At 38.8% G+C, this 23,958-nt stretch overlaps 1 protein-coding gene across 5 annotated transcripts in view; it reads right to left on the bottom strand.

The window, feature by feature from the left end:
- The window catches only part of map1ab (microtubule-associated protein 1Ab), a 76,954-nt gene extending 60,021 nt beyond the window's left edge, over nt 1–16,933 (bottom strand). For all 5 annotated transcript variants that reach the window (XM_036003331.1, XM_036003334.1, XM_036003332.1 and 2 more), the window contains exons 1-2: nt 16,657–16,933; nt 8,737–8,838 (exon numbers count right to left, since the gene is read on the bottom strand). In XM_036003331.1, the coding sequence (XP_035859224.1) occupies nt 8,737–8,838; nt 16,657–16,918 (364 nt within the window). In that variant the 5' untranslated portion in view covers nt 16,919–16,933. The remainder of the gene's footprint in view (nt 1–8,736; nt 8,839–16,656) is intronic.
- Between the last annotated feature and the right edge of the window lie 7,025 nt (nt 16,934–23,958).

Genomic DNA, 23,958 nt, shown 5'->3' with positions numbered 1-23,958 from the left:
GGCATTGACAGCGTTGGAAAGTTTTCCATCCATTCTTTACACTTTTAAAGACCAAGTATTTGGTTTATGATTACAATCTCAATCCGAATACTTAGCACAGATTGCGCGATAACAGACGATGAAGCTTTATCCAAAGTAAAAAGCCTGACATTTCAAATAAGGGCTTTTAAGCTGATCTGATTGGGTGGTCTGTTGAGTCATTAACCACAAAAAAATATGTAAATAGCATCAATTTAATGTAGCTGATATAGCAGAGCATTTTGATTTGGGGGTAAGCTAAATAACAGAAACTCTAAACTTTCTCTAAAACAGTTTCAAACATTATAACCTTCATGAATGAAGGATTTATTGCAGGACTGCTGTATTAGACTGCATTAGTTTTAGCTAGGTGTACCTAATAAACTGGCAACTCCTGCTTGCGCGTCAGATGGTTCTGGCCTCGCCGTCATCAATTCATTCCTGATAATGGACACCTCGTCTAGCATTACCCTTACACACTCTTCAATAACTTCATGGTGTACCAGCTAAACATGTAGATAATATTGATTAAATTATGATGAAGTATTTTCTTAGCTTGGGAACTCAATGGATACAGTTTCTCATGCGTCATCATTCCCAATCCAACATCCTGTTCCTACCAAAAAACAATGTCTCCTTCAGATTTTCAGCACGCGCCCTGACCATCCTCGACCACCCACGGCCTTCTTTCACCTCAGTCATGATATATCGACAGAGTTACACCTTCAGGGTCTTTCGAGTGTCATCCTATCCATGCAGGGGTGGAAAGGTCGCTACGGCAACAGCCACGAAAAGCACGTTTCCCCAGGCTCAGGAGCAAATTGGCTCCACTATCAAATGTGAATCTTTAATCACTCTGTGCCGCCCCCAGGCCACATCTCTCACCTCTACCACGTACGTCAGACAATGCCATGGAGATAACACTCCCCTGTGTGTGCGAGTGTGTGTGCGTTTCCATAAATTATGAACACACGGGTCAGGCTGAGGGAAACTCATGAAGAAAAGAAAATGGGAATAGTTCCTACATACACAACCAACAGTCCATTCAATGAAGGATTTTTTTTTTATTATGGAAGGTAGAGCTGCAACCTAGAATTACTTTTCTTGAAAAGTAATTCCCCTCTATTGTGAGCCTGTGCAGTTTATGTTTCCAGAGGTCACAGATTCACACATAAAAGTTACAGAAGAAAGTCTAATCTTAGGGGTACGACTGCTCTTATGAATGAGCAGCAGAATTATAGATCGTCCTGGAAGCCTCTTATTAAGGACTGGTTGTCTATAGTCTTTCATGAGCTCCCTGCCTGACTAAGCCATCTTACTGAGTTCAACCTGTGTGTGTGTATGTGTGTGTGTGTGTGTGTGTGTGTGTGTGTGTGTGTGTGTGTGTGTGAAGGAGGATCCACACGTAATGATTACATCAAGTTTATTCCCACTGATTCTTTTACTTACTTTACTTTCTCTCCACCCACATCTCCCTCAATGAGAGAGAGAGAGAGAGAGAGAGAGAGACAGAGAGAGAGCCAGAGAGAGAATAAAAGAGAGAAAAGAAACACGTGATGTTTCACATCTCACTTCAAAGGATCTCTGGACCTCTGGGATGTTAAAGCCTGTTTCCCATAAACCAACTGCCGCTGTAGTCCTAATTAGCATTCTCAGTGCTTTGTTCAATACGTTTCATAAACATCTTAGAGAAGTACCTGCACTGACAGGCTAGTAGTGGCATGTGCAACCACTATACACTGTATATTGTTAGTGCTAATCTAAATGTGCAGTCCTTACCAACCCCGTTTTCTAAAAAGTGTTTCTGAAGCGTTTTAGTCATCAGTTGTCTGTCAAAACAGATATGCTTCTGTTAGTATCCTTGCGTATAAATGATGAAACACCTCTCAGTATAACGCAACACAATTCAACAGCATCACAAACTACATCCTCCAAAATGACCATGTCAAATCATCACATCTCAATTGCCATCAGTTTAAGCTAGGTGTACCTCACAAACTGGCAACTGAGTGTATTATACTAGTGTGTCATGCATCATTATGAGACCCACTCTTTTTTTTAAGGCTTTAAATGGATGTTAAGTATAATTCCCGTAGGCTGCCATTTAAATAAGACAAATCTACCTTTAATATGTTTTGAACTTGTGAACTACACTGATTGTTCAAAAACATGCAGTTTCACTATTAGAGTATACAATAAAGCTTTATGGGAAATGGAATAAATGAATAAATAATGAAAAGATACACCAATCATTAAGGGAAGCTCAGGAGTGAAATACCCAAAAAGAAGGCACTGAAAAAAGTACCTAGGGTCAGACAAATGGATGCTTCTGTAATGCTTACATGCTGCTGACCAGTGTGCAATTTGAGGGGGGATGCCATCCCCCTTGTTCGCAAAATGCATGCCCCTTGTTAACCTGCTATCCCCTTTCTCCATCTCCTAGTAGCAGAGAGGGAGCAGGAGCAGAGGGGTTGTGTAGTTAAAGGTTTTAGTCCAGTCTGCCTGACTCATTCATCCTTTATCCGACTGAGGTTTGTGCAAGTTATCTATGGCCCCGACCGTGGCACTGAAATATCTGTTGCCTAACTGTGTATTGATAAATCCAGAAAGCTGTCCGTGGTTCTGAAGTAGCAGGAGGATTTGTAATTGCGACTTTTTCTCTGAGTTCTGCCCTTCTGTCAGTTTTGTCTTGGATCTATAAGATTCTCTAAACTATATTACTGCTTCCTGTCCCTATTCTTTAAAGAACGTGGAAGTGACTTTTTTTTCACGTCATGCACTTCCTTCACCTTCCATGCCTCTGAAGGTTTTATCTAAAACTCATTTTGCAGTAAGCAATATAGCACATTTTTAAAACTAAACCAGACAAAAGGTAAATTTCCCAAGAAAGAAGCTCTTCCTGGAAATGTCTGGCAACCATTGGTGTAAGGACCACAGCAGGGAGAAGATATTTCCAATGACTTAAAGAAACCAAGTGAGTACTCTGATACTCAGAAATCAGCACTCACACAAACTCCACAAAACACAGCATGCACACACCTAATTTTCAGTCATAGCTACACACACACATACACTGCAAATGGACACGCACACCTTTGTGATTTCAGTGTGGGAGGGTTAATCAGAGTAAATCGCTGACACTAATCCATGGCCTATCTCCACAGGTCCTCGCCGGGTATTTGTGTAGGCAGCCTGTGTGTGTGTGTGTGTGTGTGTGTGTGTGTGTGTGTGTGTAGGGCTCTTAAGTATCGGTAGATTATTCAGCTGTATATGCGTTTCTTTGCAAGTGAGACAGTCATTGTCCAGAAATATAAAGTCATCACTGCATTACATAATTTCAACACTAGGGGCCGCTTTGTAATATTTGTTATGGAGGAATGTTCATGTAAAAGTGAAGTGAACCCTCCTGTAACTATAAAAACAGATATAACATACTTAAACTTGAAGCATATTATACATTACGTTTTTACTCTTTAAATCAACATTCATATCATCAAATATAGCCTCATATTGACATTTTGATTTGCAGTGTTATCACTCTCCTACTGAAGGAACACATTCAATAGATAATTATCAGCATGAAAACCCTGAAGGAGAATTTCAGATCTTAGATCAATGAAGACAATCTATAGTATAAAGAGGTTTCCTTGACTCTATCTTCTTTATTTTCAGGTGTTTTACTATGGCCAAATATTGTCGTCTGTATTCAATCTACATTTAAACAAATGTTACAAAGGATGTTAGTAAGTAAGTTTGTTTTAAGGTCAACTACATCCTATCAAATAAATAATAATAAAAACACTACAGTAGGTAAATGGATTTATTTGGCATTCAAACAAAGCTGTGGACAAACAACTGTAGTATTTTGGATCCAGTGGTTATCTAATCTATTTTTGTAATGTTTGGTCAAAACCAGTAAATCCCATAGATGACTTTAAGTGTATCAGTATTACAGTACTGTTGTGATGTGAACTTGTGCTTTGCCACTACAACATGAAAAGAAAACCTATTTCTTATTCTGTGCAAGTGCAGAGGGACCTGACATGATAACATGTTATTAAAAACCAGTGTACTGTGAAATTTGAAGATATAATTAAACTATTCTAGCTAGGTTTGAACAGCCCCTTGTGTAATTTTGAATTATAACAATAACTTAGAAATGTTGTATTCTGCCCATTTAATAATGCCCTGACAAGCTGAGACTAAACTGCTGTTGTTAGTTTGCAAGTGATGATAGTTAGCATTGACACGGTGTGACTGCAAATCTCATTTTAAACAATAACCCAAGGACAGAGCCCTGGACTAAAATTATAAATTTAAAAACCACACATCCATAACCACATCCATAACCACCTCCATGAACCGTAGCTTCCCCTTCAAATAACCAACAACTGCCCCTTGGAGAAAACAGTACATTCTTGAGTTGAAAATAGTTATGTGCATCGAAAAATATCAAGGTCAAGCTGTGAAAGAGTTATCAAAGAGTTTTGCTGCAAAATGAGAAATCCAACAAAAAATGACACTGACGGCAACACAAAACTGAAAGTAATTTGTCAAGCAAAAAACAGTAGTAGGCAGCTGAAGGCCTTGGTTGGGTATATGAAAAATAACCAGACAAATAATGCAGATTTAATCTCTCTGTGACTGAGATACTTGTGAAAATAAATGGTTATGTTCTCCTCCAAAGTGGATATATTTTAGAATTTTACATCTGAACGTTCTTCAAGGGTAAATTAAATGTTTGTAAATCTGTAAAGCTGAATTTGAGATGTCAGTCATAACGAGTTACCCACAATACTGAAAATATTCATTTGGTCAGAAAAGGTTTAGCAAATCTATCTATCTGTTATTTCCATCATACAACATGAGCCCGGTATCATTCCAGCACTGAAACTTTGCCAAAGAGCACCTCAGCTAGTTGAGAAAGAATAATCAATACACTATTGAGCCGGACCTTCCCTGACTTTATCAGTGAACCGATCAGCCCTCCCTCACCTTATAACCTCATGTCCAAAATCAGCCGAGTGGAGAAGGAGGACTGTTGCCACCATTTTCCCACAATGGAATTTTTTCCGCTAACCCAAAGCAATGTGATCCCCTTATCTATTTATGCACTGCATCCATCGGATTGCTCTCCATTGAAGTGCTATTGATCTGTCTTGTGTGCTGTACTGAAAAAAAAGTGGGGGTGTAATCAATACTCCCAGCCTCCATCCTTGGTCCTCTGGCCTCAGCCACGTCAGTCTTGAAAAGGGATGAGGCATTTTCAATGATTTCCCTTATCAGTTTGGGAAAGCACACTGTTACTTTTCAACATCATGTACTGTATGTGTGCATGTTGAATACTAATGGTGCTCCAGTACAACGTGTTACCGTAAGTGTGGAGAATGACACATGTTTTATGTTTTAAATAAAACGTTTAATTAACCCTCTAAGGACATTTTTACATAACTTTTTAAATTCAGATTTTATGCAGAGGTTTTGCCACTACAGCTTTTCTTGGTCTAGTGTGACCAGTAGCTTTTGGTGGCAAATATTAAGCACACTTTAGATAGAAATGGCTGCGCATCTCACATTACTTGGTCAGTTTGCTGACTTTGTGGCTCTTCTCTACTTACAGTACTGAATCTGAACTGAATCAGTACGACATGTTGTCTGACCACGTCGGAAATCAGTGTTTGGTGTTTTAAGCCCCCAACGTCGTCTTCCAGGCAGCGCTGCATGGAAGGCACTAGGGTTAGGCAAGGGTAAGGGTTAGGTGCCTTGAAGTCAACGGTCGCAGCTCTGCCTTGAAGTCGACGGTGGGGTCTTAAAACACTATTGAGCTCGGAAATCAAAAGTGTTTATAGTTGCTTCAAACCGCCATACTTGAAGGCGCAATATTGGGGGTGCAATATCGTTTAAATTGGGGATAACAATGCACTGTGTCTCCTGGAAAACCATCATAGTGTTGCACTTAGTTCTCCACGTAAAAAGTGACTAAAATAATTGTGTAACAAATTGGGCTGGGCGATAATTTAATATGATAATTTATCGTCTTTCAATGGAATCGTATCATGATGAAATCATATATCGAGATATACAATTACGTCGTCTAAATTGATAATAACAAGCACATACTAACTCAATTTTCTCAGAAAATCTGTTGTGAAACATTTTGAGGGAAAATCATTTGAAGAATTGCGGATTTGTTTTAACATCGCACTATAATCACAAAAAACACAGTATATAGCTGGAAAATAATTATTTTTTTCTTTACAATTTCCCTTGACACTGTTTACCATGTGGTTATTTCATATAGACTATTTATTTATTGAATTACCAGAGAAAATGCTATGTCATGATATAAATCATTATCAATCTATTTCGGGATAGAAGATTTTGGCCATACCGCCCAGCTCTAGGAATAAATGAAAAATGAGATATGATGATGATGTTGCTGCATTAACAACAAACACCATTATTGCTGAAAGTTCAATATCCACAACATTGTCAACAGAAAATCCAGAAACACAGATGTCACTCTGAATGCAGCAGTAAACATCTAGTGAAAAAGATGTGATACTAGTGACTAAGTCTACACTGTAAAGGGCAGTGACAAGACTCAATACATGCTAGTTTTTGTGAAATATTGCTTGTTTATCTCCAAAGGCAACACTAGCTTTGACAACCAACCTCCACAGAAACACCAGCTTCAGCCAGACCTGCAGGGATTCGGCATCACGTCCGCAGGGAGGATGCTTAAGGTCATCGGACAATGAAACAAAGACACTTACAGGACGTCCTGCCTGACCACTACGCCACCATGCTATTTTACATTACAGGACAGTGCCTTAGAAATCCAATATGCCATTAAGAAATCAATACAGTTTCTCAAAGCAATATGAATCCAGTCAACCAAGATATGTTTAACATAAAAACATATTATCTATCAAAACATGTTATTGTCCCCTGAGGTAAAAAAAAAAAATTGAAGGAAATAAAAAAGATATATTCGCATCATCCTGGGTTCAAAGATGAAATGTTGTTGTTCTCATGTGTAACAGACCTGAGGGAATGAATCACTAAAATATCTGGATGTTTCATCAGCAGTTGTATCAGTAAGCACGAATGGAGGTGACTCACTTTGGTTCACAGGAGTGGAGCCATGTCTCTTTAGAAAAGTAACCCAGAAGGACAGACTGGTTGACAGATTGACAACGGATACTAATGTTTATTGTTTTACATGAATTCCTCTGTTTCTTCCCAAGGTATTTGCTCTGTTTTAACAACTGTGTTGAAAAATGCTGTGTCATTTTCTGCTGACTCCTGCTGCTACTTAGCAATTGCCAATAGTGCACTAATATTCTCTCCTGGGGTTGTCCGTTTCCTCGTATTTGTGTATATGTGATTTTGTGTGTGTGTGTGTGTGTGTGTGTGTGTGTGTGTGTGTGTGTGTGTGTGTGTGTGCGTGTACGTGTGTTAGATCCCATCAGGCCCTTACCTAGAAGATTGAAATAATTCCCTATTCAGCATCTTTTGTACTTTCAACCTGGGCTCTGAGCCCTAAATCATTGCATCACATAGACAAAAGAGGCAGGTACACACACACACACACACACACACACACACACACACACACACTGAACAGTCACCCTGGTGATTATACCCACAGTTCAGCTTTAATGCAATGCAGATGGATTAAATGTCTGAACTAAATGCAACTCACTGCTGTCAATCATCCTACAATAAAAAGAAAACGGCTAGCATGTTTTAATCAAAAAATAATTTGTTAATGTTCTTGTTTTTTCTATATCTATATTTGTGTATTTTAATGCAATTTAAAAAAGCAACGAACTAGTCACATATGCTTAATAGATCATTCTGATTCTAGCCATAACTTTATTTATTATACAATTTTAAGAAATATTTAATTTGTACCAAATATTTTGTTTGTTCCATTAGTATTTTAATCTCAAGTCAGGATTTGTTTTATAACCTTTTTTAATAAGCCCAATCTGCAATGAGCCTGTTTTTTATCACCAAATTTATTTTTAGAAAGAGCAGTTATTATTATCAATGCACTGCCAATGTCAAAATAAACAAATGAATGAAGTGAATATTCAGGTAGGTAGAGACAGTATACGCATAATAGTATAAATAAAATCACTAAACTGTAGATCAGCATATAGGACAGTTAATACAGATAATATCTGGTCTCATGTCACAATATCGCTATATATTGATACACCAGTATTGATATAAAATCAGTATATCTACCATATCTTCAGGTTAAAAGTACCTATACTGTATGTAACCGTATGTAAAAGTTTTCAGGGCTTCATCTCTTTGCATTAGGAATTTTTTTGTCCAAATGGCAGCCAAAAAATACTAAAAGGGACAAAAAAGGATCTCCTGTAAAGTAAGAGCAGCTTCGTCAGTTGTTGATCATTTGCAATTCATCCCTTCTTGCAGCAGGAGAAGCATATACATTGATCTACAACATCTCAGGTAAGAGAACAGAACACTAATGTGTTGCAGCCTCTACCTTCTAATTCAGCTAATAAGACAGCTGTATATTTACATTCATTTCTTGCTGAATAAAGCTTTCTTAGTGTTTGTTTCATCCAAAATCTGCTCCATAAAGACTCTATAATGTATTGAATGTGTTTCTCAGAATAAGCGCTCCTAATTGTAGTCATCATCGGTCCATTCCCCAGAGCCCCATATCACACTGACCTTTGACCTCGGAGGAGAAGTGGGCAGAGTGACGAGTTATAAACAGCTGCAGCTGCTGATCAAGGTTGCAGCACTTGAGGTCCACGTCCCAAGATCGAATTCCTGTCAGGAAGGAGGAAAGAGAAAGATTGCTTGAGGACAACAACATGAATCAGGGAAGGACGGAGATTAGTGAAATTAAAGGAAAAAAACCTTTGGACTAGTATCTGATGAACCTGAGGCACAAACATGCATAACCTTTTACCAGATGTTGCGGAAGCATCTTGCCTCCCTGACTCTGTTTAAGCTGCAGGGAAGGTCCCTGAGCAGGAAGCGTTGTAGAGTTCAAAATGTTCTGAGACTGATGCCACAACAGTATTACTAACCTCAAGTGACACTAATATCATACTGTATCACTACTCACTACTTTGTCATACAACAATCCTCCTGTACTACCGCAGGCCCAGTCTAAAACCATAATTTTACTAAGGGACATATTTACTAAACATTTTTCACTTGTACACTTTTACAATTAGAATTTATTTTATAGTATAGTTACTGTATGCTTTGCCTTTTCTCATTTGGTGAAAGAAATTCTATTTTGCTTAGTCACTGTTAACAGAAAGTGGACAAAAATGAGAGATTGTATCAAAGTATTAAACACATTTTGCAACAACTGACGACGAATATCTTCAATTATGTGTCTGGATTTTTCATAATTAAATCATCATTAAATGAAAAGAAAATGTAATAAAACTGCAACATTTGTTGTACTTTTGTTTGGAGTCATGGGTGCCTCCACCTGGTGAATGCAAGATCAATACACACTTTAAGTAAAAGATAGAATTGGTTGATGTATATCCTCTGTCACCTTACTTTGTGATTTTATTCAGAAATCATGGATACACTCCTTCTATTGACGGTTTCTATGCTTACTAGTAGAAGACTTCAGACTTCATCTGGCTAATAATAATGTCTTAATGACTTACTAATATATGTAACTGCAGGTTTGATGCCTTATTACAAAACGGAGGGAGGTGACATATTTTAGCTGATGATACAATATCAATATTATGAGGTATCGAATAGAACTGAATAGAATTACTGTTGTGTCATTTTGAATTGTTAATCAGTCTTTTGTCGTATCATCATTATAACACGTTTATGAATACCTTTAAACGTTTATTTTAATACCTTATGAAGTAATAAAGGTAAAAGCCCCCACATAAATATCAGCACTTAAACTAATTGGAGTTCACTGGATCAGTAGAAATGACTCAGTAATGAACTGATCAGCATCACACACACATGCACACGCACATGCACACGCACACACGCACGCACGCACACACACACACACACACACACACACACACACACACACACACACACATACACACACACACACACACACACACACACACACACACAGCAGCAGCTTTATCAGATCCTTCTGAGACGCAGTGAGTCAAACTTCAGAGATAACTTGTGTCAGATCTCATCCAGCAGGATAGAAACCAACACACACACCTCTCTCATCTTATCCACCTGTGGATTCCTTCAGCGAGAGCTAGAAATTAGATTATTCAAATTTTTCAAATCCATACCCCTGCTTAAATCTCCTCTTTCACAAAAGAAGACTTTGAAGACCTTGTTTTGCCTTTAACTGAGGAGAAAATGTTCCCTCGCTGCCGACTGCAGTCTGTTCCCAGAAATGCTGTGTCACTGTTATTACCTTTTCGTTAAAATTCATTGGCAAACGTCTTTCTTTGCACTACCAGACGCATAAAAATTACAACCTCCTAGTCTGATGTTGATGCCTTTTAATGCCAATCCTCACAATAAAAAGATTGTTAGTGTCCACAGAAGACAGGGAAAGGGATGGGAATAAATGAGGCCTTTATATTTGTGCATCTGAATCCGCTCCTCTTGGAGGATGACATTGGTGTCAAACATAACTAGGCTCAGACGTAACTGCCTGTTTATAGCCAAGAGGAGAGCCGTCAGTGGCTGTGTATACTGCACGGAGAGTTTCAATCTACTTAACTTATTACTAAGTGACCAGCTTTGTGTCGATGTACATAAAGATGACAACTGTTTAGTGCTGAAATGATTAGTCAATCAAATAGTCCATCAACAGGAAATTAATTGGCAGCTATATAGATAATCAATAATCGTTTTAGTCATTTTTCAAGCAGGAAGGCCGAGCATTTGCTGGTTCCAGCTCCTCAAATGTGAGGTTTTACTGATTTTTTTTCCTTTATATTATTGTAAGTCTTTGGGTCTCGGATAGGTAGTTGCACACAATAAACAATTTAGGTCTTGAGAAATTGTGATGGACATTTTCTCTATTTTCTGACATTGAATACAAAAAAATATTAATTCAATAAATAATGGCATTTATAACGAAAACAATTAGTGGCAGCACCAGTTAAAATAAGGCAGTTCAGCTCACTCTTCTATGATGAGAGACCTGGTTAGACCGATACAAGTTTATAAGTTAATGTGGAGTGAAAGCCTCTTTTGTCCTTTTACTTAAAGTTGTCAGTATCTGCTCAAAGTCACAGAGTGATCCAGACCTGCACATCAATATGTATGATGGTGCCCAGCTTGGGACTCCACTGCATTGGAGAGTCACCGATGCTTCCCGAGCAGCTGTACGCTGCTCTTTATTATGGGGGGAGGAATTTGACTAGATGATCATTTGCCAAATCAACAACTTAGGTATCATCCTTGAAGCCTTTTTACTTGTAAAACCAAAACAAACTGTACAAGTTTAATTTTTGAGAGTTGAATGGGTTCATTGCTGCACCCTGTGACCAACAGGGGAAAAACAGCCACTCTGACTGCAGTTATCACCAAGTACAGCTTCAGCTATCCAGCTTCAGGGGGCAGTACTGAGCCAATTACAGCTTGGCACACCAGGATGAAGCAAGGATGATGCTGCACTCAAAAACATACCTGGATAAGTAACATGCTTTATCAATGAATGAGACGCTTTGAATTCAACTAAACTACTCGTTGGAGGAGCACTGAAATATTTACAGTTATTTGGTTTGCCTGTGGCAACATACAGACTCAGTAAAGATTAATTTAGCCCGAATAAGACCTCAACAAGAGTATGGCCAGTAAAGCTAAATCATCCTGAGCATTAAAGCACCTCATACTCCACCAAAAATCTTTTTAGTACTAAACACTTTTCTGCTGTAGTCCTAAAAGGTGGCTGTAATATGTTTATAGTTTCCTCGTTAAAAGAGTAGTTGATCAGTTTGATTTATGTAAGTTACAATACAAACATCCACAAGGGTTGTGCGTCTGATACAGCAAAGGTATGTGGATGGGAGAGATGTCAAATGTAAAAAAAAAAAAAATAGGTATTTATACAAATATGTCACCCCTTAATACCCCATCAGTTACTAAATGAGTCATTAAAGGGATAGTGTTGTAGTTGTGCATATTTTGTTGTGTATATTTCTGTTTCCTGTTTTATTTTGATAGTCTGTTTTTCTCCCTTTTCTCATTTACCCTGTGTATTTAGTTTCTGCGTTCCCTCTGTCTTGTGTCAGATCATTTTTGTTTGTTGGTGTATGGTCTCCGTGTGTCAGCCAAGTCAAGTTCTGTACCTCCTGGATTTCCTTGTGTCTCTATTTCCTGGTTTTCGGACTTCTTTTGTTTGTTGGATTCCCTGTTCTTGTTTTTCTCAAGATTCTGGAAGAAGTTTTTTGCGCTCGATGGTGTTTTTTGCCTCCAACGGTGCCTTCCAGGCAGCTAACCCTAACCTTAACCCTAAACATAACCATTGCCGCGCTGCCTGAGAGGAGACGTTGGGGGCAAAAAAACACCAAAGACCGTTTTTTGCCCTCTGCACTCGGGCCTCTCTGTGTTGGTGTGTACCTTTGTTTTTTGTGAGTAAATCCTTAAGATCAAACGTTAACTCGTCTGCTCTCTGCTTTTGGGTCCTCAAATTCCCCGTGTCATGACAGATAGTTGGAATTTTTTGAAGTGGGGTTGTAGGAGGTACTTATCTATAGTCAGTGTATTACCTACAGTAGAAGGCAGTCGACACGCCCTCAATTTGAAGAAGCAGGCAGGAGTACCAACACAGAAGCTGAGCAATGTACTGCTGTGGACAGGGGCAGCAGCAAAACATATTTTAGCCACCTAAAAAAGGCCCACTTAAAAACAAAACAATGTCAGTGTATGCTATATTTAGCAGTGGTGGAGTAAAACGAAGTACTAATTTACTTAAGTACTGTACTTAAGTACAAATTTGAGGTACTTGTACTTTACTTGATTCTTTTCTTTTCATCTCACATTCTACTTCTACGTCGCTACATTTCAGAGAGAAATATTGTACTTTTTTCACTTCACTACATTAATCTGACAGCTTTAGTTACTAGTTACTTTACAAATTAGATGTTGCACACAAAACACATGTAGTTTATAAAATACAATGTTTTATTATAAATTAAACTACCCAACAATATAACGGCCTACAAGTCCAGCTGAAATGATTAGCCGTTCAAACATAGAACTGTTTTGATCATTTCCAGTTTCTAAAATGTGAGGAGTACTTTTACTTTACTTTTACATTTTCCTGATGATACTTATATACTTTTACTTAAGTAACATTTTAATGATTGTAACAGAGTGTTTTTACAGTGTAGTAATAGTACTTTTACTCAAGTAAAGGATCTGAATTCCACCACTGATATTTAGAATATTTGCACCGCTTTACCTTGCTATCAGACAGTCCTATCCAATGGAACTGAAGCTGTTATATCCATCTATGATCTCTCCCCTCCTTTGACAAAAATAGTAATTTTCCCTCGCAGAACACGGGAGTTGCTGGTCTACGGCTGCCTCGAACGGTTAGTTTGTTTGGGTTATTGTGTGACTTTGGTGTTTTGAAGGGTATAGTCAGATTCACAGTTTCATAGTTCGGATGGCCACGTCCACAGCAGTCCAGCATGCTTCTCTGAACTGGGGGCGTGTGCCGACCGCCATCTACTGTAGGTAATACACTGACTGTGGATAATTACATCATACAAACCCACTTCAAGAAATCTGAACTATCCCTTTAACTGCGCAGTGTGTAAAATATAGCCAAAGGATTATGGCTGCTTAATGCTGCAGAACGCCTACACTAGCCTGTACGGAGGGCAAAGTGACAGTGAAACACAAAATCTGAATTCAGGGCTGGGACATGGTGTCTTCGTGCTGTCTGAGGTGAGAGGGAAAGAGCACTAAGCTCTAGAGCTGCAAAGATGAATTGATTAATCGATTAGTTGTCAACTCTTAAATTAATCGCCAACTATTTTGATAATTGATTAGTCGGTTTGAGTAATTTTTTAAGACAAAAGTAAAAAATCTTTGATTCCAGCTTCTTAAATGTGAATAATTTCTAGTTTCTTCTCTCCTCTGTGACAGTAAACTGAATATCTGAGTTGTGGACAAAACAAGACATTTGAGGACATCATCTTGGGCTTTTGGGAAACACTGATCCACATTTTTCACCATTTTCTGACATTTTATAGACCAAACAACTAATCGAATAATCGAGAAAATAATCAACAGATTAATTGACTATAAAAATAATCGTTAGTTGCAGCCCTACTAAGCTCAGTGTCAGAACCACAGTCACACAAATTTTCTATTTCACTGCCTCCAGGTTTCAGATCTGCTAAAACTAAAAGGTGTTAGCCAGAAAGTCTTCCCCTGCACCTCTGTGGAAAATGCTGAATCACAAGCTCAGGACGTGTTAGGGATGTTAGATTAGCCTCTATCTCAGGAACAGTCATTTTCCCAATTAAGTGTACAAGGTATTTGGTGCAGGGACACTCAAAGAAAACAAACTGTAGTGGACACACACGTGGTGCAAGAACTGGGTCTCAAATTCAGTGTAAATGAAGACAATAGATGGTGAAATATATATTTCACCATCTATTGTCTTCATTTACACAAAAATCATTATATCTGCAGAGCAATGTTATATAAGTAAAGTAACATATCTTTCAAGCTGTAGAGGTTATACTCAATTTTCAAAAGACTTTCAGACTTGATGCTGAAATGATAAGTCATTTAATTGATTAGTTTATTAAATTAAAAAGAAAATGAATAGACAACAATTAAAATGAATCCCATTCTTCAACCAGCAGTCCTGACCTCAACCCCATTGAACATTGTGGGATCAGCTTGGGCGTGCTGTTCGTGCCAGAGTGACCAACACAACCACGTTGGCTGACTTGCGACAAATGCTGGTTGAAGAATGGGATGCCATCCCACAGCAGTGTGTGACCAGGCTGGTGACCAGCATGAGGAGGCGGTGCCAGGCTGTTGTGGCTGTGTATGGTTCTTCAACACGCTACTGAGGCTCCTGTTTGTGAAATGAATAAATTGTTCAATTGCCAATATGTCTTGTTTCTTCAAACTTCAATCATCAAATCCACCAATCACCAAACGAGTCAATGGCAGAATAAGCTGTTTTGCATTGGCAGAGAAGATTTGGAAAATTTTTCATGGGCACAACCCACATACTCAGCACTGCTGCTCATCCCACAAATGCATTTTCTTTACAAATGGGGCACCATTTGAAAGGGAACTAAACAGGCTTTCCAACGGTATAAGATTTATTGCCAAAAAGCATTGTTACCACAGAGAAATAATCTACCAAACACAAATTTCCTCACTTTTTGTGCTAAGTTTATTACCAATAAAGTAATTTGTCAAGCATGCAAAAACATTGTTGAGTCAGATTTAAAGAAAATCAAATGAAATCTGCCTAAATACATAGATATTTAACCTCGGTCTTGTTTGACGACAACACTGCAGCGTGGGTGACTTGTTGCAGGTCTACAAAAGGACGCTGTGACTCACATGTAATGAGATTCAATGGCAGGTCATTCACACTGAGTCACACTTAAAACACTAACCTGGGCGAAAGAATCAATGGTGTAATGGGGAAGGGTGGGGGACACGGAGTTTGCCACAGAGCAGCAGAGCAGTAAAGTCCATAACGACGGTAAGACATGGTCAGAGGGGATGGATGGGGTTGCTATGGCACCAGACTGGCATTTTAAAGCGTGATTGATCATCTGGACTGAGAACAGCTTAGAGTGGGCAACGGCACAGCGGAAAATTGCTGAATGGCATACTCCTGAGTCCGTAACATCTTTCACAACTGCTCAACATCCCTAAACTTTAGACAGCCCACACTGATAAATGTAGCATGCTGCAAGAAGAAGGGGTTGAACTCACTGAAATATTGCTGAGTAATGCCTGAGTGACACAAAATAAGAAACCAGCAGGAAAGAGAAAGCTACGCGTTTTCCTTTATAATATCTGAAGGTGTTGTGTTCTTGCCGCTGAGCACAGCCTGCATATCTTGCTTGTTTAAAGGTTTGAGGGTACATAACACCACAATCCAGGAATAAACCCATGTAAAGACGCATGTAAGCAAAAACACACACACATATGTAACATCCTGGTCAAACCAAACTGCATTTTAGATGACTGCTGCAAGACAGACAAGCACATTATTGTGCAGGGTGAAAATAAATGTCTTACTTATTTTACTTAACCTATCCAGCCATGCTGATTGGCCAGGTCTGTTAATATCTGCTTGATTTATATATCATACACTGATACAATTACAGTTTAAGGTTAAAACCGAGAAGGCTGCTTGCTACTGCTGTATTAAAGTAAAGAGACCTCTGCTGCATCTAAAACTTGAGTCTGCAGTTCACGGTGGGGTAAGGGAAAATGCGTGGTGTCCCATGGTGCAATGCTGCAGCAAATACATCCATGGTACTATCCTGTCCATTGCGTCAAACCATTTCTCTCCTCTTTCCATGACTTTCCATCGCAAAGTTGCACATTGAATCACAGCTGCCAAACAGATAACAACCACAGATACAAGCCGGTGATTCGTCCATCACTCACCCCGCTCTATCTGCGCTCTGGCGGTGTCCAGCTGGTGCTCTGTGCCGATCTCCCCGATCACTATCAGCATGTAGTAGCCGCCCCGGTTGAACGGCACCCCGCGCCTACGTCTTCCACCTCCTCGGCGGTACCGTAGTCGCTCCTCGGACCCCGGCGGCGCGCTGTAGCCCTCGTCTTCTTCAACCACCGGGAGCGCACCTCGCACCGGGATCTCCATGGCAACAACCCCTGGAGCTGACGCCGAGGCTGACTCCATCGCCATGACAACTACCGGTGTGAGCGAGGGGAAGAGTCTGGTTGGGGGGGATAAGAGGGGAGGGAGGGGAAGGAGGTGAAGACAGGTGATAACTTGTCGTGTCAAACCGCCCAGACTATATATAAATATAAATAATAAATAAATAATAAATAAAATATATAAAATAATAAATATATAAAATAATATAAATATATAGGCTACAAATTTCCAGTGGAGCTTTCAAATTAAAAGCTCTTGGGTGAATGAGTGTGTTCAAAACTGTAGAATTGTCATGAAGCTGCAGATTGGATTCAGTTTGGCTTACCACGTTTTACAAACATTTCAGCTGAGTAAACCAGTAGTAGGGGTAGGTCAAAACTTTATTTTGAAATATTTTCCCTTGGTGAAACCATAGACTGTAAATTAGTTAATAAAATAAAATAAATGAATACAGTCTATGGGTGAAACACTGGGTGGTGAAACCATAGACTGTTAATATTTACAGTCAATGGGTGAAACCAATGTTTAAATCAATTTTATTTCTATGGGATGGTCAGGGGGAAAAGTTAGGACAATTCCAAGGGCCCATGACTGACAGGGGCCCCAAAAATAGGTAAAAACTAATATAAAATTATTAAACCATCATCATTCAGTATATATATTTTAAATATAATAATAAAATGAATGATCTCTTTGTTTTTACTTGTTTTTGGCAGTAAAAGTTAAATATCCCCATTAACCAAAAAGTAAACATCCATGACTGACCACCTCCCTGTATCTGCATGAAATGGTTTGGTCCTGCCTTAGAGCGCTCAGTGACGGTGTTTAGTTGCAGTCAGTAGATGCGCCAGAACTACAGTGTTACCAAGTAACGTTAAATCAAAATCAGGTTTTCAAAAAAGGAAAGAGAGAGAGCAAAGACGAAGGAAAGGGTGTCAAACTGTAACCCAGTTTTTCTCCAAGAAAGGTGGGTAGCCTATAGTCTGTGAGTGGTATTAACCTGTTGGCTTAATGTCCATAGTGAAATATAAGCTAGCTAGCTACAGACTAGTGTTAGCCTACATTTAATCACCATTTAATCAGTGCAGGGAAACGTTTAGCAAGATATTCATATTAAATCATTGTCCCTGCCCCTTTTAGCAGACTTAACAACAGATGAGTCAGCAGCACCCCAGTCTCCCCCTAAATGTGCCCCTCCCTGTCCCAGTGAAGAAGGTGAATAACATTGTGTTCAATGACATGCCAGTTAGCATCATTGCAGGGAGTCTGTGGGCATTTCTCTGACTCTCTTGCTCTTTTTACCATTACAAAAAAGAAAATGAAATATGTATTAATGACAGAAATTCAAACACATTAATAACAATTATTTTCTCACATAATGATCATTATGAAATAAAATAAAATAAAAAAACCTGCTGTCTGTACTGGATGCTGGACAGTTGGAAACAGTGAGTAGCTTACCTGAGCCTGCATATAAGATACAGACAATATTAACTGTATTGAACTACAAGAAGCAAGACAGTTGCAAGCCTTTAATTAGAGTTGTGTAAAGCTTTTGATGGGACAGTTAGGTCCTAGAGATTTGGTGACAACAGCTGCGCAGAGGGGGCCCAATTTGATTTTTTGTCATGGGGCCCAAAATTCCTGGCGGCGCCCCTGGGTATGGTGCCCATAGCTAGCAGCGCATAGCAGCCCGACACACTTTGAAAACATTGGATTTAAACGTTAATGTCGGCCCGAATAAACATGTTATCATTCCTGACTGACAGTTGAAGTAGCCTATAAAATGTGATGGTATACGTGCAGTTTGTGTCACAAATTCCCCATACAATGTCCTACGTGCAGCTTAGTGTCCCAAATTCCCCATACAATGTCCTTAATTAATTACGAACCTGCTAAACCACCTGTGCTACCCTAACCCTACCCCTAACCTTAACCCTAACCTTAACCTGTCTCAAATAATACCCTCATCATTTGGAGCACTCAGTTTTTGGAAAATAATTTGTGACACTAAACTGCACGTAAGCCATAACAACTACCATAATAGATGTAACCTGCTCCAAAATAACAGGTACAAAACTTTTGAGTTATCCCTACTATGTTTGCTTGCTGAACGCTAACCTTATCAGACCAAATCACAGAGTGCGCTGAGGTCACAAAGTATGCTAACAAGCTAACGTCAACGTTAGCTAAGACGATATAAGCTAGCACATTTATCCTGCTATTGAATTTAAATTCATGAATGAATTATCATTCTTGAAGTCTTTTCTCATGTAGAAGAGTAAAGAGTTATCCATCAGTCAGGTATCCTTACCTTCTCTCTGCCACAGACTATATAGCTAGGCCACAACATGCCAAGTTCATGTGTTAGAAATGTTTTCTTTGACTGCTTCAGCATGTTGTTTTTTGGTATCTCCATCTTCTCGCATGATTTCTGCGTGACACCATTTCTTTCTGCTTGACGGACTCTCTGAAGGACTGTTAACGTTACCACTTTGGGATTTATTTCAATCGTCAAAACAGGTAAATTGACTTGGGAAACAAACATGTACACAGGTATGTGGAAAGGTAATTCACAATTTAGTAGTAGCAGCCTTGCAAAAGTAAGGCTACAAACAACCCATAATACATCACTCTTTTAAGGTAGTCTATGGTAACACCTAACTACTGTTTTCAGTCAATAAACACACTCAGTGTAATGCAGTCTTATTCTATTCAACAGCCATGAAATAAATTAATGTTCAAATTTTGCTTAAATTGTTTATTCAACTTCATGAGCATTTTGGAGGATGTAGTTTGTGGTGCTGCTGAATGTGCTGCATTATACAGGTGCTTCTATTTTTGTGTCCACCACATTTATATCAATGAGGGAAGGCTTAATAACAGAAACACCTATTTTTGCAATACAGTTCAACAGCACCACAACTACACCCTCCATAAAGATCATAAAGTTGAATCTCTAAAACAGTTTTGACAAGCACGGAACATTGTAACCTTCGTGATTTGTTGCAGGACTGTTGTAGTAGACTGCATCAGTTATAGCTAGGTGTACCTAATAAACTGGCAACTGAATGTATGTTTTAGTGCACTTGCTTAGGAAGGTTATTTTCTGTGAGAGGAATTGCAATGCATTGACGTACTTTCTGGCATTTAGCAAGTAGCTCCTATTCTAAAACATGAATACCACACAAACCGTATTTGTTCCAGGATAAATATTCTTGCACAACAGCCTATGCTATATACATTCATATGTATTTAAATACAAAAACAAACCTAGAAGCTTCAGCATTTCACTGTGTTTGAATGTTTGTGTTTTGGAAAAACAAAACCTGAATCAGGCAGCTTGATTGTAACAAACTGTGACAGTGAAGATTGCACACTTGCACAGGATTTATAAGCAAAACAAGATTAGATCTCTTTAAATGTCAATCCGGAGCTGCTTTTCCCCTCTCAATTGCCATTCAGGATTTAGATGATGTATGAATGTGGTCAGTCTTGTGCCGTGAATGCGTAGGATTTATTAAAATAATCTGTAGAAAAAAACTTGTTTTTTGCACAGACACACACACATCAGGACACACTGAGAAAGAGAGAGAGAATGCAGACCAGCCTTAAAATAGCCTCTTTCTTCTCCGAGAAATGTTCCTCATTCAGCTTTTCTCCTGGTTAACCTTGAGCTTGGCCCATTTCACTGTGAAGCAGAGGGCCTCTCAGCATAAACTGTCAGCATCACACTGAGGGGATAATAAGGAGGTCCACACCAACTTCTGTTGGGCCTCGCAAGTAAGCATGAACCTTTATTTTACTCTAATTATCAATGATTCAACACATGGCAGGAGAGATCTGCAAATAGAAGCGCATGTTTTCAGATCTGTCCTATTTGCATTGATGCCGATTGTAAATACTTTCCTTTCATTTAGGCCATGTTCTTAATAAAGTTCTGTTTTAATGATGTGCTGTTTTCTACTCTTATTTCTGATTCAAAATGCAAATAGTACACAGTAGCAGTGTGAAGATACCTCGTATGTTGTTTTTGCTGCAGGTCTCTCTGACAGTGAGTCAGCATTTCACTTCATAGACGACCTACACCACAGACATGCTTCCCTCTAGTGGTAAAAATACGACACTCCCAGCTCACTAGTTGGTACATGATGTAAGCCAGGCGTCTTGAACGTTTTTTAAGCCAAGGACCCCTTAACTGAAAGAGAGACAGAGCAGGAACCCCCTATGTTGTATAAAATTAAGTTGCATATTAAACTAGACCTACACTAACGTGTAGGGCAGCCTAAAGCCTTTATACATACATTTTGAGTGCATAGAATACTAAGCTATTAAAATAATAATTGTTGGCATGATTTTATAAATCATGTTTTAATGTTAAACATACATGTCATACATACATGTGGCACAGTGAATCCTTAGTATTAACTGTATCTGTGGGTGGCAACCTTAGTGACTACCTTATAGGCAAGTAAGCCTATCATCAATGTTGTTGTTTTTTTTTGTTTTTTTTGTTTTTTACAAATAGGCTGATTTATATTTGCTAATAATATGTTAAGACATCACTTTCAAAACATTAACAATAATTTGTAGGCCCCCCTGCATTTTGATCCCAATACTACATTGTCAAGATTACTGTATCAACATAATGGCAACTATAGCATGGCCTCTACCTCGCCATCTGCTGGACAACTGATGTTAAAGCACATTGTTGGCTCAAATCACTCATAAATACAGTATCCCTCCAACCCAACAAACTCATGTTTTAATTACTCAATATATTCTACACTGATCAATACTCAAAAAAGTGTGAATGACACGTCATAGTAGGAAAAGCAAAGGTGTATTCAAAACCATTAATGATGGCTGCATTCCACTTAGGAGAGGCCCTGGTATTGTGCATGCTGACTCACTGAAATAGCTTACTGGGACACTTGATGGAATTGAGCCATTATTAAGGTTATCGATTTTAGCTGTGCTTTTCCTACTATGACAAGTCAAAATGTCTGCTGTGAAAAAGGTCCATTGCATTTAAGTATAAGAATGCCAGGTGTTGATTAAAACATGTTTACCAAAGAATAAAACGAAATAGGCAAAGATCTATCTTTTAGGGCCTTGAAAGTGTGTTTAAGTGTGCGTGCGCGTACACTTTAAGAACAAGCTAAAATGGGGGGAAAAAAATCACTTTACTTCATATTCTATGCTTTGAATAAATACATTACTCACAAGTTGTGCCTTAACTGAATTTATAATTACTTTAAAAATTCATTTGAGGTATATCCTCACCTACTGTAAAACAGAGACTGGCAATAATAGCATCATCTTTCACAGACTGTAAAGCAATCATATAAAACATGTGCAGCATGTGGAGTTGTACGAATATGGGCCATCCTATCTTGTGGGACTGCAGAAAACGGCAGAATCAAATGGCATTTGAAGCTTACTGATCGAATTTATTCCATAGAAAGAGAAGAACAATACTCAGGACATGACTGATGTAGAAAGGGAGTTCAGGAAGGTTTTGTGAAACACATCGCTTACTGGCTGGTTTGTTAAGGAAACCCAGGTGTTGGTAATTAGATTGTTAGGAGATTAGTACGCTAAAGAGAAACCACTGGGATGTGACCTTTCCCCGTCTCTCATTACCTGCACTATCTCAGCAAAACATGGATTATATTTCTGTACAATTCACCTTGTACAACGGACATTAATACTTTAAAAGGAAACCTTAAACCTACATTGTGTCATTTTTTGAGTTGATTCTTAGCAAAAAACCCTTTTTTCTTTCACAAATATGTACTCATTCACGTGTAATTACTTCCACCAACTAATCAAAGTATTCTCGTAAGCGTAGAATCTGATATTCAGAATCATTCAGAATACATATGAGGGACTCGCTCGAATGACAGCAGCCATTTAGTGCCTCCATCTTTAAAATACATTAGCCAAAGAGGGACATACCTCCGCATTTCGCCCTCTTACACCAGAGGGAGATTACTTGCCAGGGAAGCGAAAAAGAGAATTAAAACGACAACGCGACAGGCAAAGCAACAAGACCAAAGTTAATATTGGAATGGCTAGAACAGCTGTGTGTAAACGATGGAGAGAGCTAATTTCGGGTTCGGCTACTGTAGGAAGAAGAGCTAGAAAGTAATACTCAGTTGGTTGTCATATACAATTTCACCGCTAGATGGGAGAAATTCTTAACACAACGTAGCTTTAATTAAAATAATTATAATTTAGCATATTTATGCATCATAATTAAAAAAAACCAAATCAACCAGTCATTGGCTACAGCCTCTTTCAATATGTGACTGTCTCTGACTTTAAGATTACAGTGAAGACAAGAGTAAAACTGCACAGTTGTGCTTCTAAAAGCGCCCGTCTGCTCAAGTAGCCGACAGGTCTGGCCCAGTTTGTTGATAGCTGAGTTTGATGGGAAGTAGCTGCAGTTATTCAGAGCTCCAGACAGAGTGACAGACAGAGCCTAGAGAAAAAAAACCCCAGACTAACAGATAGGCGGAGTGATAAACAGACAGATGGTAGAAGCCGTTTGGGAGACTGTCTGGGTCACTGCAGACACAGAGTGGTCACAAAAGTCAGCCTCTCCACTTTAGTTTTTTGCTCCTCTGTCTTAAAAAAAAAAAAAAAAAGAGAGAAGGAAACTGACAAAAAAAGTGAGAGCCTCTATCAAAGATGAGAAAATTGCCTTGAGCCATGAGTAAACTGTCTACAGTATGTTTAGCTATTGTTTAATAAAAGTGAATTGTTCTGAAGAATTTCAGTTCAGTAACACATCAGCAAAACATCGAGAAGCTACTGATGTGAAACCCTCTGAAAGACACCAGTCAAAACCATCTGTGCAAATGTACGTACAGCTGCAGTGTCTGCGGTTCCCGTCCGTCCAGCGGCCAAGAAAAATCAATAATTTATTGTCTGCAGGTGGCGCCAAGTAGGAGTCAACATTAACATGTCTACATGTCTTAACTGCAGCTGCTAGAACCTTCCCTTTAGATCAGCAGCTCCCATCCTTTTTAGATTGTGAGGTAACATCTACTTGTGCAATG

This window comes from Sander lucioperca, chromosome 7 (assembly GCF_008315115.2).
Source record: "Sander lucioperca isolate FBNREF2018 chromosome 7, SLUC_FBN_1.2, whole genome shotgun sequence".
Lineage (NCBI taxonomy): Eukaryota > Metazoa > Chordata > Actinopteri > Perciformes > Percidae > Sander > Sander lucioperca.
The sequence above is the reverse complement of the archived record's forward strand: the minus strand, read 5'-3'. Positions and strand labels throughout refer to the sequence as shown.